Raw genomic sequence first — 17053 nt, 5'->3', positions numbered from 1 at the left:
CAGATAAAAGACGAATTGTATCAACACTATAAGAGATTATGACGTTTCAGGGAGATCCGGAACCCTCACATCCAGGTTACGGGTTTGACATCCTTACACACCAGTATGCGGGTAATTTGTATGCGGGTAACCGGTTTTATATGTCTGTATTAAGAAACAATTAGCTTACGCTCAGTGGAAAACAACTAAAACAAGTAGCGGATGACAAAATACATTGGAATTATATAATTTGGGCTATGTATTTGCACGTTAGGGGGTGGGGTAGGGGTAATCTTAGGTGATGTTGGTAGTAAAATATATGAGTACCGGTAGTGTTATTGAAATCTAGCCTGGCTTTATTCTTGGTGCTGAGGCAACTCCCGCTCGTTCTTTATTCATAGGTCCATATGACTTGCATTTATTTGGAATGGTGTGTGCCCCCATCTCCCTCCAAAATATATTGTTACTCCATGTTTGGTGTATGCGCTAAAGGTATTCTCACACTAATTTGACTTGTTTTTATTCTAGATTTTATAGTTCCAAAGCGTATGGCTAGTCTTAATGCGACCGCTATGATGGCTGCTTCTACTGACTTAGATAGACGGAAAAGGGACGACGAGCCTCTAAAGTCTCCTTCAAGAAAAGATGAGGAAGTTGAAGAAAAGAAAGAAGAGCAAAATGATTCCAAAAAGGTCTTCAAAAAAGTGGAAGATGCAACCAAAAAAAGTTTAAAGAAAATAGAAGAGTCAAAGCCTGAAATAGATGTCTACGAATTTCATTGTGATGATAAACCATTGAAGATAACAAAAAAGAAGATCGATCATGAGAAAAAGAACATTCCGCTAAAGAAGAGGAAAAGAGTGGAAATGAAAGAATCCCCTGCAACTTCACCAGCTCATTCTACAGAAATGAAAATTCCGAAAGCCAGTCCTGAACAACCGAAGGAAGTGAACCAAGAAGATACGGTACAATCTGACCCTGAAAAACAAGCACAAGGTAATTCTCATTCTTTTTTATTTGTTGTAATGGCAGAGTTGCTACGCAAAAATAACCAACTGCCAAAATATATCCTCCAGACATGAGTGTGCCCGAATATATGTACTTGCTTCATCTGTTATCACCGTATCCTTTTTACTACATTGTTCAGGAGACTCAGAAAACTGCTTATCTTTCATTTTGCGCATTTAACTAGGAGGGTAAATGTTTACCTCCTAGTAAAGAATTATAGCCAATCTATTTACACATAGCACGCACATACGTACTCCGAAAAAAAAATCGAGCGAAAAGCAGCTTTGAAAAAAACCCCACGAGAAACACATAAATTGTATGGGAAATATAAGACATTGACGGGGGAAAAATCTTCCATTTTGGGAGAAAGGGTACAATTCTGAAGCCCCTCATCCGGATCACATGCCTGGAAGATAGAAACATACAAATAACCGTTCAAATAGGGATAAATACTTTCATTAGACAGTGAAAAACAAGGACAAAAAAACTTCAAATATTTCAATCACATATATCTGGTGATGACGGTCACTGTTTATGTGATCGAAGTATGCACTATTTTTGATTGTTTCTTTCACTATCTAATAAAAGGATTTATCCCTATTTGAACTGTTATTTGTACGTCATGGAAAGGCAGCGTGGTCTTCGAAAATAACTAAGACAGAAACGACGTTAAACCAAAGCTAGGAAATCGTGTAAAAAGAAAACAAATAATATTATTTAACCAAATTTTAAAAGCAGTGGCGCAATTTCGTCAAAATCCTGGGGGGGGGGCAAAGTTGGAGCCAATTTTCTCAAACCAAGCGAAAATGACAGTTAAAACCGAAAAATTGGCTATTTCGTACCATGAAAGTACTGTAAAGACACTTTATAGTACGGTGCTCTATAAAGGTAAATATATACTAAAGAAAACTGCCCCCTGCCCCATAGAAAATTACGCCCATGCTTACAAGGGGTGAAAATTCAATATTGGTTTGGTGACACTCTCGCTTCACGAGTCTTTTACTTCATTTTTCTTGTAATTAAAAAGCTTTTAGAGAGAGAAAAAAAAATGCATATACTGTATCAGAATAGCCAAGTTCTACAAGGTTGTTCTTAAGGTTTGGTAGGAAAACGTAAATTACGTACAACAGAAGGATTTTCTTTTTTTGCCTTTCTAGCAAGCTTTATAATCGACTTAGTGGAACTTGGTTGTGCATTGATATAGTCAGTGAAAGCTATTTTGGGGTCCATTTATTAATGGTTGCACTCAAGGCCGTATCCAGAATTTTCGTTCGGGAGTGGGGGGGGGGGGGTATTTTTTTGAACGCATAAAAAATTTGTTGTTATGTATATTTGTTACATTGTTAGACGAACAAAAATTTGAGTGATGGGATTCAAACTCCCCCTCCCCGTGCCATTGAAAACTATAGTTGCTTGACAAATCAAGAAAGATGCTTTGTGAAACGAGGGTAAATCGTAACATCAACATTAAGTTTGGTGCCACGATACTTGGTGGCAGAAGCGTTGATTATTACAATAAACCTTTGGGTATTTATGTGTTATAATACACACTCGAGAACTGGTATCAAACAGTTCGTGGTAACGAACTGTAAGTAAGGAGCGACCCGGCTCAATGGTAACTGCAACTCTAGAAAACAGAATTTTGATACCAATAGATACATCAAAAGAATCAGATTTTAATGCTGATTTCAAGTATATGAGTTTCATCACGTTTAATCCTACTTATCAAAAGTTACGCGCCTGAAAAAAATTGGCTGATTTTCCAAAAAGGGGGAAAGCCCCTAAAAGTTATAGAACCCTAATGAAAATCACACCATCATATTCAGCGTATCAGAGAACCCTACTGCAGAAGTTTCAAGTTCCTATCTACAAAAATGTGCAATTTTCTATTTTTTGCCAGAAGAAAGATCACGGATGCGCGTTTATTTGTTTTTTTTTCCCAGGGGTGATCATATCAACCCAGAGTTCCTATAATATCGCAAGAGGGCTCATTCGAACGCAAATTAAAATTTCTAGTGCCCTTTTTTAAGTGACCAAAAAATGGAGGGCAACAAGGCCCCCTCCCACGCTCATTTTTTTTCCAAAGTCACCCGATCGAAATTTTGAGAGAGCCATTTTGTTCAGCATGGTCGACAATATGATAACTATGTCTTTTAGGATGAATTAATCCCCCGAAGTCCCCGGGAGGAGGGCTGAAAGTTATGAACTTTACCCAATGTTAACATATAGTATTGGTTATTGGGAAGTATACAGACGTTTTTAGGTGGATTTTTTCTGGTAGTGGGGGTGGGTGGGTCGGGGTCTATATGGGAGGATCTTTCCATGAAGGAAGTTTTCATGGGGGAAGGACATTGCTATGAAGCGGTTGCCGGATTTCCCAGCATTATTTAAAAAAAGATAAGAAATTATATATATATAAAAAAAACAAGTTTTTCAACTGAAAGTAAGGAGCAACATCAAAACTTGCAACGACAGAAAACATTACGTCTTTGATTGGGTTCACCCCCTAGTCAATACCTCGCTCTTTAAGCCAAAGATTTTTTAGTACTTTCATAAGAGCTATTTATTCTAATTAACGGCATTTGTGATTAAGGGGTCATTTTTAAAGAATTGGAACAAAATGCGAAGTTTAGCTTAAAAAGCAATGTATTGAAAAGGGGGCGAACCTTCTAATATATATATTAAAAATATATGAATAAAGAAGTTCGTTACGTAAGTTACGTATATTTATTACTAATAAAAACGTTCGTAAATAAAATTAAACAAGTTTCGAGAAAGCCATTTAACCTAATAAAAGTAAAATTAATATTCAAATTTTGTTTTAATTATTCATATACGGTGAGCCAAAAGTAGAAGGGCCTTATTGACTCGTGACAGCACACCAAATATGGGCATAGAATACTGACAGCACACCATATATGGGCATAGAGCCATTAGGGAGAACACGTGGTTAATGGGGTCAATGACCTCTTTTTCCAAGGTCGATTTATTTGATGTTTCTATGTGTAATAGCTCCGGGGCGAAGGTTGCACATGCGCATTGAATTCTAACGGGAGCAATGTTATTGATCTAGGACTCGAGGGGAAGTGAATTTCCGAGAAATTGATTGCGTAATCGAAGGGGAAGTGAATTTCCGAGAAATTGATTGCGTAATCGAAGGGGAAATTGTTGATTCACGAAGGGGAAATTAAGAAACAAACATGGCTTCTTTAATCTGTGATTTACATAATCGATGGGGGAATTATTGATTCACGAAGGGGAGAATTATGAAACAAACATGGCTTCATTGTTGTTTGGTTAGCTTAACCTGAGAAATTGATTTACATAATCGCTAGGGAAAATTATTGATTCACGAAGTGGGGAATTATGAAACATTAAGGCTTCTTTAATCTTAGGTCTGAGGGATAAACATTCTTTAGGACAGAGAGAAAAAGTAATATTCCATTTTCAAATAGGGCTTCATTGATCTTTAGTGTCAGGAATTATAATTGACATCACTTGTTATCTTGGAATTATGCGGGAGTCTAAAGAGATAGAAATTCTATTTTTAAATACGGCTTCACGGAGCTTTAAGTCGGAGAGATAAATTGATATTCTAACGAAACCCTAATAGTTTAGCTAGGAAAATATATGAGATGAAGAGATTAACGTAGGAAAGGGTTTCCTAGAAATTTGAAATGCGTTAGCGCACAGATGCCAAACAAATGGAACACGCTGAAATTACGTTTAGGGATTATTTGGGCGAAACGGTTTTATCCATTTTATGGAACTATTTCGGCGAAACAGTTAGAGACATTTTGAAAGAAGATTTTAGAAAGGGTTTTAGAAGAGGTTTTGAGTGTGGTCGTTATAATACACAAGTTCCATTTGAACAGTGTTGTGAGGTCCTCTACCCCAACCCCCAAGGATTCCGATCCCCCCCCCCCACCCCGAAGGAAGCCCCCGGTACTCAAACGTCCCCCAAGCTCCCATAGAGCCCCAACCCCCAAACGCCCTCCTCAGACCCTCAAAGGCCCTCCTCTGGTCCTCAAAGGGCCCCCCGGACGCTCAAAGGCCCCCCAAGCTCCCAAAGGGCCACCGGCGCCCCAAAGGCCCTCCACCGGTCCCCAAATGCCCCCCAGGCACCCAAAGGCCCACCCAGACCCCCAAATGCCATCCCCCGACCCCAAAGCCCCACCCCCCGTCCCCCAACGTCCCCCCCAGCGCCCCAACGACCAACCGCCCACAAGGGACCCCCACACCCACAAAAGCTCAACCCCAGCACCCGTCTTTCGGTGATGTGAGTTGTCTGAAACCTATGATTTGGGATGTGTAGTTTGCTACTTCAGGCTTTTCTGAGCAGGATTTCTTAGCCATTCGTAGGTGTGTGTTGACTGAAACCAATACTTTGGGATGAGTAGTTTGCTATTTCAGGCTTTTATGAGCTAGGTTTCTTAGCATTTCGTTGGTGTGTGTTGAGTGAAACTTATGATTTGGGATATGTAGTTTGCTTTTTTGACTTCTCTGAGTTGGATTTCTTAGTCTTTCATAGGTGTGTGGTGTCTGAAACCTATGATTTGGGATGTGTAGTTTGCTATTTTCGACTTTTCTGAGCTGGATTTCTTAGCCTTTCATAGGTATGCGTTGTCAGAAAATTATGATTTGGGATGTATAGTTTGCTATTTCAGGCTTTTCTGAGCTAAGGTTTTCTAGTATTTCGTAGGTGAATGTTGTCTGAAACCAATAGTTTGGGATGAATAGTTTGCTATTTTTGACTTTTCTGAGCTAGGTTTCTTAGTCTTTCGTTGGTGTGTGTTGACTGAAACCGATGATTTGGGATATGTAGTTTGCTATTTTTGACTTTTCTGAGCTGGATTTCTTAGTCTTTCATAGGTGTGTGTTGTATGAAACCTATGATTTGGGATGGGTGGATTGCTACTTTTGACTTTTCTGAGCTGGATTTCTTAGCCTTTCATAGGTGTTTGTTGTCTGAAACCTATAGTTTGGGATGACTAGTTTGTTATTTTTGACTTTTCTGAGCTAGGTTTCTTAGCCGTTCATAGGTGAGTGTTGTCTGAAACCTATGATTTGGGATATGTAATTTGCTATTTCCGACTTTTCATAACCGGATTTCTTAGTCTTTCGTAGGTGTGTGGTGTCTGAAACCTATGATTTGGGATGTGTGGGTTGCTATTTTTTTGACTTTTCTGAGCTAGATTTCTTAGCCATTCGTAGGTGTGTGTTGACTGAAACCTATGATTTGGGATGGTTAATTTGATATTTTTGACTTTTCTGAGCTAGATTTCTTAGCATATCATATGTGTGCTCTTTCGGAAAGTTATGATTTGGGAGGTATAGTTTGCTTTTTGGACTTTTCAGAGCTAGGATTCTTAGTCACTCATAGGTGTTTGTTGTCTGAAACTTCGAGTTTGGGATGAATAGTTGGCTATTTCAGACTTTTCTGAGCTAAGGTTTCTTAGTATTTCATAGGTGAATGCTGTCTGAAACTTATGATTTGGGATATGTAAATTACTATTTCGGGCTTTTCTGAGTTAGATTTCTTAGTCTTTCATAAGTGTGTAGTGTCTGAAACCTATGATTTGGGATGTGTAGTTTGATATTTTCGACTTTTCTGAGCTAGGTTTCTTAGCCTTTCATAGGTATGTGTTGTCAGAACATTATGATTTGGGATGTGTGGGTTGCTATTTCAGGCTTTTCTGAGCAGGATTTCTTAGCCATTCGTAGGTGTGTGTTGTCTTAAACATATGATTTGGGATGGTTAGTTTGCTATTTTTGACTTTTCTGAGCTAGATTTCTTAGCCTATCATAGGTGTGTCCTTTCATAAAATTATGATTTGGGAGGTATAGTTTGCTTTTTGGACTTTTCATAGCTAGGATTCTTAGTCACTCATAGGTGTTTGTTGTCTGAAACTTCGAGTTTGGGATGAGTAGTTGGCTATTTCAGACTTTTCTGAGCTAAGGTTTCTTAGTATTTCGTAGGTGAATGCTGTCTGAAACTTATGATTTGGGATATGTAAATTACTATTTCGGGCTTTTCTGAGTTGGATTTCTTAGTCTTTCATAGGTGTGTGATGTCTGAAACCTATGATTTGGGATGTGTAGTTTGCTATTTTCGACTTTTCTGAGCTAGGTTTCTTAGCCTTTCATAGGTATGTGTTGTCAGAAAATTATGATTTGGGATGTGTAGTTTGCTATTTCAGGCTTTTCTGAGCTATGGTTTTCTAGTATTTCGTAGGTGAATGTTGTCTGAAACCTATAGTTTGGGAATGAGTAGTTTGCTATTTTTGACTTTTCTGAGCTAGGTTTCTTAGTCTTTCGTTGGTGTGTGTTGACTGAAACCTATGATTTGGGATACGTAGTTTGCTATTTTTGACTTTTCTGAGCTGGATTTATTAGCCTTTCCTAGGTGTGTGTTGATTGAAACCTATGATTGGGATGTGGAGTTTGCTATTTTTGTCTTTTCTGAGCTAGATTTCTTAGCCGTTCATAGGTGTGTGTTGTCTGAAACTTATCATTTGGAATGTGTAGTTTGCTATTTGAACTTTTCAGAGCTATGATTCTTAGTCCGTCATAGGCGTTTGTTGTCCTAAACTTCTAGTTTGGGATGAGTAGTTTCGCTATTTAAGGCTTTTCTGAGCTAAGGTTTCTTAGTCTTTCATAGGTGAATGATGTCTGAAACCTATGATTTGGGATATGTAAATTACTATTTCGGGCTTTTCTGAGTGGGATTTCTTAGTCTTTCCTAGGTGTGTGTTGTCTGAAACCTATGATTTGGGATGGGGTGGATTGCTACTTTTGACTTTTCTGAGCTGAATTTCTTAGCCTTTCATAGGTGTTTGTTGTCTGAAACCTATAGTTTGGGATAACTAGTTTGCTATTTTTGACTTTTCTGAGCTAGGTTTCTTAGCCGTTCTTAGGTGAGTGTTGTCTGAAACCTAGGATTTGGGATATGTAAATTACTCTTTCGGGCTCTTCTAAGCTAGATTTCTTAGTCTTTCATAGGTCTGTGTTGTCTGAAACCTATGATTTGGGATGTGTGGGTTGCTATTTTTTGACTTTTCCGAGCTGGATTTCTTAGCCGTTCATAGGTGAGTGCTGTCTGAAACTTGTGATTTGAGATGGTTAATTTGCTATTTCCGGCTTTTATTAGCTAGGTTTCATAGCCTTTCATAGGTGTATGTTGTCAGAAAATTACGATTTGGGATGTGTAGTTTGCTATTTGAACTTTTCAGAGCTAGGATTCTTAGTCCATCATTGGTGTTTGTTGTCTGAAACCAATAGTTTGGGATGTCTAGTTTGCTATTTCAGGCTTGTTCATTTTGAATTTCTGTCATGAAATGCAAGAGTTGGAAAATTAGGGTCTTAGTCCACCAGCTCAGTATTAGGGTCCCAGTCCACCAGCCTGAACGGTGGAAATTCACTAGCTCAGAATTGGGGTCTTAGTCCACCAGCCTGAATGGTGGAAATCCACTAGCTCAATATTGGGGTCTCAGTCCACCAGCCTAAATGGTGGAAATTCACTAACTCCGAATTAGGGTCTTAGTCCACCAGCCCGAATGGTGGAAATTCACTAGCTCAGAATTGGGGTCTTAGTCCACCAGCCTGAATGGTTGAAATTCACATTAGACGACACAAAAACTTACACACACACAAAAACTTACACACACTCACAAAAAATTACACACACACACAAAAACTTAAACACACACACACATGAAAACTAACACACACACACAAAAAATTACACACACACCATCAAAATTAAACACACACACACACACAAAAACTTACACACACATACACACACACAAACTTACACATGCACACGAAAACTTACATGCACACAAAAACTTACATGCACACAAAAACTTACACACACACACACACACACACAAAACTTACACACACACACAAACACGAAAACTCACACACACACACCAAAACTGACACACACACAAAAACTAACACACACACACACACGAACACAAAAACAAACACAAAAACACAAAAAAAACACACACACACATGCACAAAAAAACAAACACACAAACCCACACAAACACACCTACAATATCACACAAACACAATAAAACTAACCCACACACTCAAAAACAAACACACACACAAACTTACACGCACACACACCCACACACACAAAAAATAACACATTCACGAGAAAACTAACATGCACACAAAAACTTAAATGCACACAAAAACATACACACACACACACACACAAAACTTAAAAACACAAACACACGAAAACTCTCACACACACACACCAAAACTAACACACACCCAAAAAAAAACACACACAAACACACACACAAACATACAAAATAACACAAACAAAATAAAAAACACACACGAAAAAAAAATAAAACACACAAACACACATAAAAACAACTTACACACAAACACGCTAAAAATAACACACACACTCAAAAACTAACACACACACAAAAACTTACACATTCACACCAAAACTAACACACACACACACTAAAACTGACACACACACTCCAAAACTTACACACACACACACACAAAAACTTACACACACACACAAACTTACACACACACACACACACACACACACACACAAAAACTTACACATGCACACGAAAACTTACATGCACACAAAAACTAACATGCACACAAAAACTAACACACACACACACACACAAAACTTACACACACACACACAAACGCTAAAACACACACACACAATAAAAAAAAAACACAAAAACAAAAAAAAACACACACAAACACACACACACACACACACACAAAAAAAAACTTACACATGAACACAAAAAAACTCACACACACACGCACAAAAACTTACACACACACACACACACACACAAAAATTACACACACACACACACGAAAACTAACACACACACACCAAAAAACAAACACACAAAAACTTACACACACACACACACACACACACACACACAAACTTACACACACACACACACACAAAAACTTAAAAACAGAAAAAATAACACACACACACACAAACACACAAAAAAAAAAAAACACACACACACACACAAACTTACACACACACACAAAAAACTTATATCCACACGCAAAAGATTAGACACACAAAAAATAACAAACACAAAAAAAAACTAACAAACACCCTAATAAACTAAAAATCAAACAAAAACTAACATTCAAAAACAAAATTACACACACACACAAACAATAACACATACTCACAAACACTTACACACACACACACACAAAAACAAACACACACACACACTAAATCAAACACACACACGCAAACAAATGCAAACATACACACACACTTACACACACACACACACACACACACACACACACACACACACAAAAACTTACACAAGCACACGAACAATAACAAGCACACAAAAACTTAAACACACACACACGAAAACTTACACGCACACTACAAAACTTACACACACAAGAGCTTAGACACACAAAAACTTACACACACACACACACAAAAACTTACACACACACGCAAAAACTAACACACACACACACACAAAAACTTACACACACAAAAACTTACACACACACACACACACACACACAAACTTACACACACACACAAAAACCTACACCCACACGCAAAAACTTACACACACACACGAAAACATACGCACACACAAAAACTTACACACACACACAAAAACTTACACACACACACACGAAAACTTACGCACACACACGAAAATTTACACACACACACACACGAAAACTTATGCACACACACGAAAACTACAATATCACAGTTACATTGTCTTAATTTTTCAAATTTCATTTTGAATTTCTGTCGTGAAATGCAAGAGTTGGAATATTTCAGTAGTGACTTGCTGTGCTTTACCTTCTCACAGTTACATTCTCTTGATTTTTCGAAGTTCATTTTGAATTTCTGTCATGAAATGCAAGAGTTGGAAAATTGGGGTCTTAGTCCACCAGCTCAGTATTGGGGACCCAGTCCACCAGCCTGAACGTTGGAAATTCACTAGCTCAGAATTGGGGTCATAGCCCACCAGCCTGAATGGTGGAAATCCACTAGCTCAATATTGGGGTCTCAGTCCACCAGCCTGAATGGTGGAAATTCACTAGCTCAGAATTTGGGTCATAGTCCACCAGCCTGAATGGTGGAAATTCACTAGCTCAGAATTGGGGTCTTAGTCCACCAACCTGAATGGGTGAAATTCACATTAGACGAGGTTACGTGCGCACACACACACAGAGAGAGACGAATAACACACAGGGACAACACACACACAAAGAGACGACACCTAACCTTTTCCGGCGAGTATGGTTAGGTTAGGTTAGGCTAGATTAAGTTAGGTTAGGTTAAGTTAGGTTAGGTTAGCCCACGTACGCTTCACTTAGGTTAGCTTAGGTTAGGTGAGAGACAGGCAAAAAGTTAGCTGTATGATTAGGTTAGGTTAGATTAAGTTAGGGTCGGTTAAGTTAGGTTAGGCTAGGATAGCCTACGAACGCGCGCGTACGTAGGCTAACCTAGCCTAACCTAACTTAACCTAACCTAACTTAATCTAACCTAACCTAATCATACACCTAACTTTTTGCCTGTCTCTCACCTAACCTAAGCTAACCTAAGTGAAGCGTACGTGGCTAACCTAACCTAACTTAACCTAACCTAACTTAATCTAGCCTAACCTAACCTAACCATACTCGCCGAAAAGGTTAGGTGTCGTCTCTTTGTGTGTGTGTTGTCCCTGTGTGTTAGTCGTCTCTGTGTGTGTGTGTGTGCGCACGTAACCTCGTCTAATGTGAATTTTACCTATTCAGGTTGGTGGACTAAGACCCTAATTCTGAGCTAGTGAATTTCCGCCATTCAGGCTGGTGGACTATGACCCTAATTCTGAGCTAGTGAATTTCCACCGTTCAGGCTGGTGGACTGTGACCCCAATATTGAGCTAGTGGATTTCCACCATTCAGGCTGGTGGGCTATGACCCCAATTCTGAGCTAGTGAATTTCCACCGTTCAGGCTGGTGGACTGGGTCCCCAATACTGAGCTGGTGGACTAAGACCCCAATTTTACAACTCTTGCATTTCACGACAGAAATTCAAAATGAACTTCGAAAAATCAAGAGAATGTAACTGTGAGAAGGTAAAGCACAGCAAGTCACTACTGAAATATTCCAACTCTTGCATTTCACGATAGAAATTCAAAATGAAATTTGAAAAATTAAGACAATGTAACTGTGATATGGTAGTTTTCGTGTGTGTGAATAAGTTTTAGTGTGTGTGTGTGTGTAAGTTTTTGTGAGTGTGTGTAAGTTTTTGTGTGTGTGTAAGTTTTTGTGAGTGTGTGTAATTTTTTGTGTGTGCGTATGTTTTCGTGTGTGTGTGTAAGTTTTTGTGTGTGTGTGTGTAAGTTTTTGCGTGTGGGTGTAAGTTTTTGTGTGTGTGTGTGTGTGTGTGTAGTGTTTTGTGTGTGTAAGTTTTGTGTGTGTGTGTGTGTAAGTTTTTGCGTGTGGGTGTAAGTTTTGTGTGTGTGTGTGTGTAAGTTTTTGTGTGTCTAAGCTTTTGTGTGTGTAAGTTTTGACGTGTGTGTAAGTTTTCGTGTGTGTGTGTATAAGTTTTTGTGTGCATGTAAGTTTTCGTGTGCATGTGTAAGTTTTTGTGTGTGTGTGTGTAGTGTGTGTGTGTGTGTGTGTAAGTTTTTGTGTGTGTGTGTAAGTTTTGACGTGTGTGTGTAAGTTTTCGTGTGTGTGTGTGTAAGTTTTTGTGTGTGTGTGTGTGTAAGTTTTGTGTGTATGTGTAAGTTTTTGTGTGTGTGTGTAAGTTTTTGTGTGCATGTAAGTTTTTGTGTGCATGTAAGTTTTTGCGTGTGGGTGTAAGTTTTTGTGTGTGTGTGTCTGTTTTTGTGTGTCTAATATTTTTCGTGTTTTTATTTTTTTTTTTTGTGTGTGTGTTAGTTTGTGTGTGTGTGTGTGTGTGTGTGTGTGTTTGTTTGTGTGTTTGTTTGTGTGTGTGTTTTTTTTTTTTTTTGTGTGTAAGTTTTTTGTGTGTGTGTGTGTGTGTAAGTTTGTGTGTGTGTGTGTGTGTGTGTGTGTGTGTAAGTTTTTGTGTGTGTTTGTTTTGGTGTGTGTGTGGTAGTTTTCGTGTGTGTGTGTGTGGAGGTTTTGTGTGTGTGTGTGTGTGTAAGTTTTTGTGCGTGTGTATGTGAGTTTTTTTGTGTTCATGTGTAAGTTTTTGTGTGTGTGTGTGTGTGTGTGTGTGTGTAAGTTTTGTGTGTGTGTAAGTTTTGGCGTGTTTGTGTGAGTTTTAGTGTGTGTGTGTGTGTGTGTAAGTTTTTTGTGTGTGTGTGTGTGTGTAAGTTTTTGTGTGCATGTAAGTTTTTGTGTGCATGTAAGTTTTCGTGTGCATGTGTAAGTTTTTTTGTGTGTGTGTGTGTGTGTTAGTTTGTGTGTGTGTGTGTGTGTAAGTTTGTGTGTGTGTGTGTGTGTAAGTTTTTACGTGTGTGTGTAAGTTTTCGTGTGTGTGTGTGTAAGTTATCGTGTGCATGTTTAAGTTTTTGTGTGTGTGTGAGTTTTTGAGTGTGTGTGTAAGTTTTAGTCTGTGTGTGTGTATGTTTTGTGTGTTTGTGTTTGTGTTTGTTTGTGTGTGTGAGTGTTTGTGTGTGAGTTTTTTTGTGTTTTTGTGTAAGTTTTTGTGTGTGTGTGTGTGTGTAAGTTTTTGTGTGTGTGTCAGTTTTGGATTGTGTGTGAGTAAGATTTCTTGTGTGTGTGTTTTTATGTGTTTTGTGTCTGTTTGTGTGTAAGTTTGTGTGTGGTTTTTTGTTTTTGTGGGCTTGTATTTTTTAGCGTTGTTGTGTAAGTTTTTGTGTGTGTGTGTGTGTGTGCGTGTTAGTTTTTGTGTGTGTAAGTTTTGGCGTGTGTGTGTAAGTTTTCATGTGTGTCTGTGTAAGTTTGTGTGTGTGTGTGTGTGTGTGTGTGTAAGTTTTTGTGCATGTGTGTGTGAGTTTTTTTTTGTGTGTTCTTGTGTAAGTTTGTGTGTGCGTGTGTGTGTGTGTGTAAGTTTTTGTGTGTGTGTTAGATTTGGTGTGTGTGTGTGTGATTGTTCGTGTGTTTTTGTTTGTTTAAGTTTTGTGTGTGTGTGTGTGTGTGTGTGTATTTTTTTGTTTGCTTTTAAGTTTTTGTGTGATTTTAATTGTTAGTGTTATTATGTCAGTTTTTTTGTGTGTGGGTTTGTGTCAGTGTTTTGTGTGTGTGTGTGTGTAAGTTTCATAGTGTGTGTGTATGTTTTGGTGTGTGTGTGTAAGTTTTATTGTGTGTGTGTGTGTAAGTTTTTGTGTGTGTGTGTAAGTTTTTGTGAGTGTGTGTAAGTTTTTTTGTGTGTGTAAGTTTTTGTGTCGTCTAATGTGAATTTCAACCATTCAGGCTGGTGGACTAAAACCCCAATTCTTAGCTAGTGAATTTCCACCATTCGGGCTGGTGGACTAAGACCCTAATTCTGAGTTAGTGAATTTCCACCATTCAGGCTGGTGGACTGAGACCCCAATATTGAGCTAGTGGATTTCCACCATTCAGGCTGGTGGACTAAGAGCCCAATTCTTATCTTGTGAATTTCAACCGTTGAGGCTGGTGGACTGGGACCCTAATACTGAGCTGGTGGACTAAGACCCTAATTTTCCAACTCTTGCATTTCATGACAGAAATTCAAAATGAACAAGCCTGAAATAGCAAACTAGTAATCCCAAACTATTGGTTTCAGACAACAAACACCAATGATGGACTAAGAATCCTAGCTCTGAAAAGTTCAAATAGCAAACTACACATCCCAAATCATAATTTTCTGACAACACACCTATGAAAGGCTATGAAACCTAGCTAATAAAAGCCGGAAATAGCAAATTAACCATCTCAAATCACAAGTTTCAGACAGCACTCACCTATGAACGGCTAAGAAATCCAGCTCGGAAAAGTCAAAAAATAGCAACCCACACATCCCAAATCATAGGTTTCAGACAACACATACCTATGAAAGACTAAGAAATCTAGCTTAGAAGAGCCCGAAATAGTAATTTACATATCCCAAATCCTAGGTTTCAGACAACACTCACCTAAGAACGGCTAAGAAACCTAGCTCAGAAAAGTCAAAAATAGCAAACTAGTCATCCCAAACTATATGTTTCAGACAACAAACACCTATGAAAGGCTAAGAAATCCAGCTCAGAAAAGTCAAAAGTAGCAATCCACCCCATCCCAAATCATAGGTTTCAGACAACACACACCTAGGAAAGACTAAGAAATCCCACTCAGAAAAGCCCGAAATAGTAATTTACATATCCCAAATCATAGGTTTCAGACATCATTCACCTATGAAAGACTAAGAAACCTTAGCTCAGAAAAGCCTGAAATAGCTAAACTACTCATCCCAAACTAGAAGTTTCGGACAACAAACGCCTCCGACGGACTAAGAATCATAGCTCTGAAAAGTTCAAATAGCAAACTACACATCCCAAATGATAAGTTTCAGACAACACACACCTATGAACGTCTAAGAAATCTAGCTCATAAAAGACAAAAATAGCAAACTAGACATCCCAAATCATAAGTTTCAGACAACACACACCTAGGAAAGGCTAATAAATCCAGCTCAGAAAAGTCAAAAATAGCAAACTACATATCCCAAATCATCGGTTTCAGTCAACAAACACCAACGAAAGACTAAGAAATCAAGCTCAGAAAAGTCAAAAATAGCAAACTACTCATCCCAAACTATAGGTTTCAGACAACATTCACCTACGAAATACTAGAAAACCTTAGCTCAGAAAAGCCTGAAATAGCAAACTACACATCCCAAATCATAATTTTTTGACAACACATACCTATGAAAGGCTAAGAAACCTAGCTCAGAAAAGTCGAAAATAGCAAACTACACATCCCAAATCATAGGTTTCAGACATCACACACCTATGAAAGACTAAGAAATCCAACTCAGAAAAGCCCGAAATAGTAATTTACATATCCCAAATCATAAGTTTCAGACAGCATTCACCTACGAAATACTAAGAAACCTTAGCTCAGAAAAGTCTGAAATAGCCAACTACTCATCCCAAACTCGAAGTTTCAGACAACAAACACCTATGAGTGACTAAGAATCCTAGCTATGAAAAGTCCAAAAAGCAAACTATACCTCCCAAATCATAATTTTCTGAAAGGACACACCTATGAAAGGCTAAGATATCTAGCTCAGAAAAGTCAAAAAGAGCAAATTAACCATCCCAAATCATAGGTTTCAGTCAACACACACCTACGAGCGGCTAAGAAATCCTGCTCAGAAAGGCCTGAAATAGCATCCCACTCATCCCAAATCATATTGTTCTGACAACACATACCTATGAAAGGCTAAGAAACCTAGCTCAGAAAAGTCAAAAATAGCAAACTACACATCCCAAATCATAGGTTTCAGACACTAAACACCAATGAAAGACTAAGAAATCTAACTCAGAATAGCCCAAAATAGTAATTTACATATCCCATATCATAAGTTTCAGACAGCATTCACCTATGAAATACTAAGAAACCTTAGCTCAGAAAAGTCTGAAATAGCCAACTACTCATCCCAAACTCGAAGTTTCAGACAACAAACACCTATGAGTGACTAAGAATCCTAGCTCTGAAAAGTCCAAAAAGCAAACTATACCTCCCAAATCATAATTTTCTGAAAGGGCAAACATATGATAGTCTAAGAAATCTAGCTCAGAAAATTCAAAAATAGCAAATTAACCATCACAAATCATAGGTTTCAGTCAACACACACCTACGAATGGCTAAGAAATCCAGCTCAGAAAAGTCAAAAAAATAGCAACCCACACATCCCAAATCATAGGTTTCAGACACCACACACCTACGAAAGACTAAGAAATCCGGTTATGAAAAGTCGGAAATAGCAAATTACATATCCCAAATCATAGGTTTCAGACAACACTCACCTATGAACGGCTAAGAAACCTAGCTCAGAAAAGTCAAAAATAGCAAACTAGTCATCCCAAACTATAGGTTTCAGTCAACA

The 17053-nt window shown here is 38.3% G+C and overlaps 1 protein-coding gene across 2 annotated transcripts in view; it reads left to right on the top strand.

Moving 5' to 3' along the window:
• The window catches only part of LOC148949857 (uncharacterized), a 239064-nt gene that overhangs the window by 139195 nt on the left and 82816 nt on the right, over positions 1-17053 (top strand). For both annotated transcript variants that reach the window (XM_089091331.1, XM_089091332.1), the window contains exon 3: positions 508-975. In XM_089091331.1, the coding sequence (XP_088947457.1) occupies positions 508-975 (468 nt within the window). The remainder of the gene's footprint in view (positions 1-507; positions 976-17053) is intronic.

This window comes from Artemia sp. Qi Xiang Cuo, chromosome 7 (assembly GCF_049724085.1).
Source record: "Artemia sp. Qi Xiang Cuo chromosome 7, ASM4972408v1, whole genome shotgun sequence".
NCBI lineage: Eukaryota > Metazoa > Arthropoda > Branchiopoda > Anostraca > Artemiidae > Artemia > Artemia sp. Qi Xiang Cuo.
The sequence above is the reverse complement of the archived record's forward strand: the minus strand, read 5'-3'. Positions and strand labels throughout refer to the sequence as shown.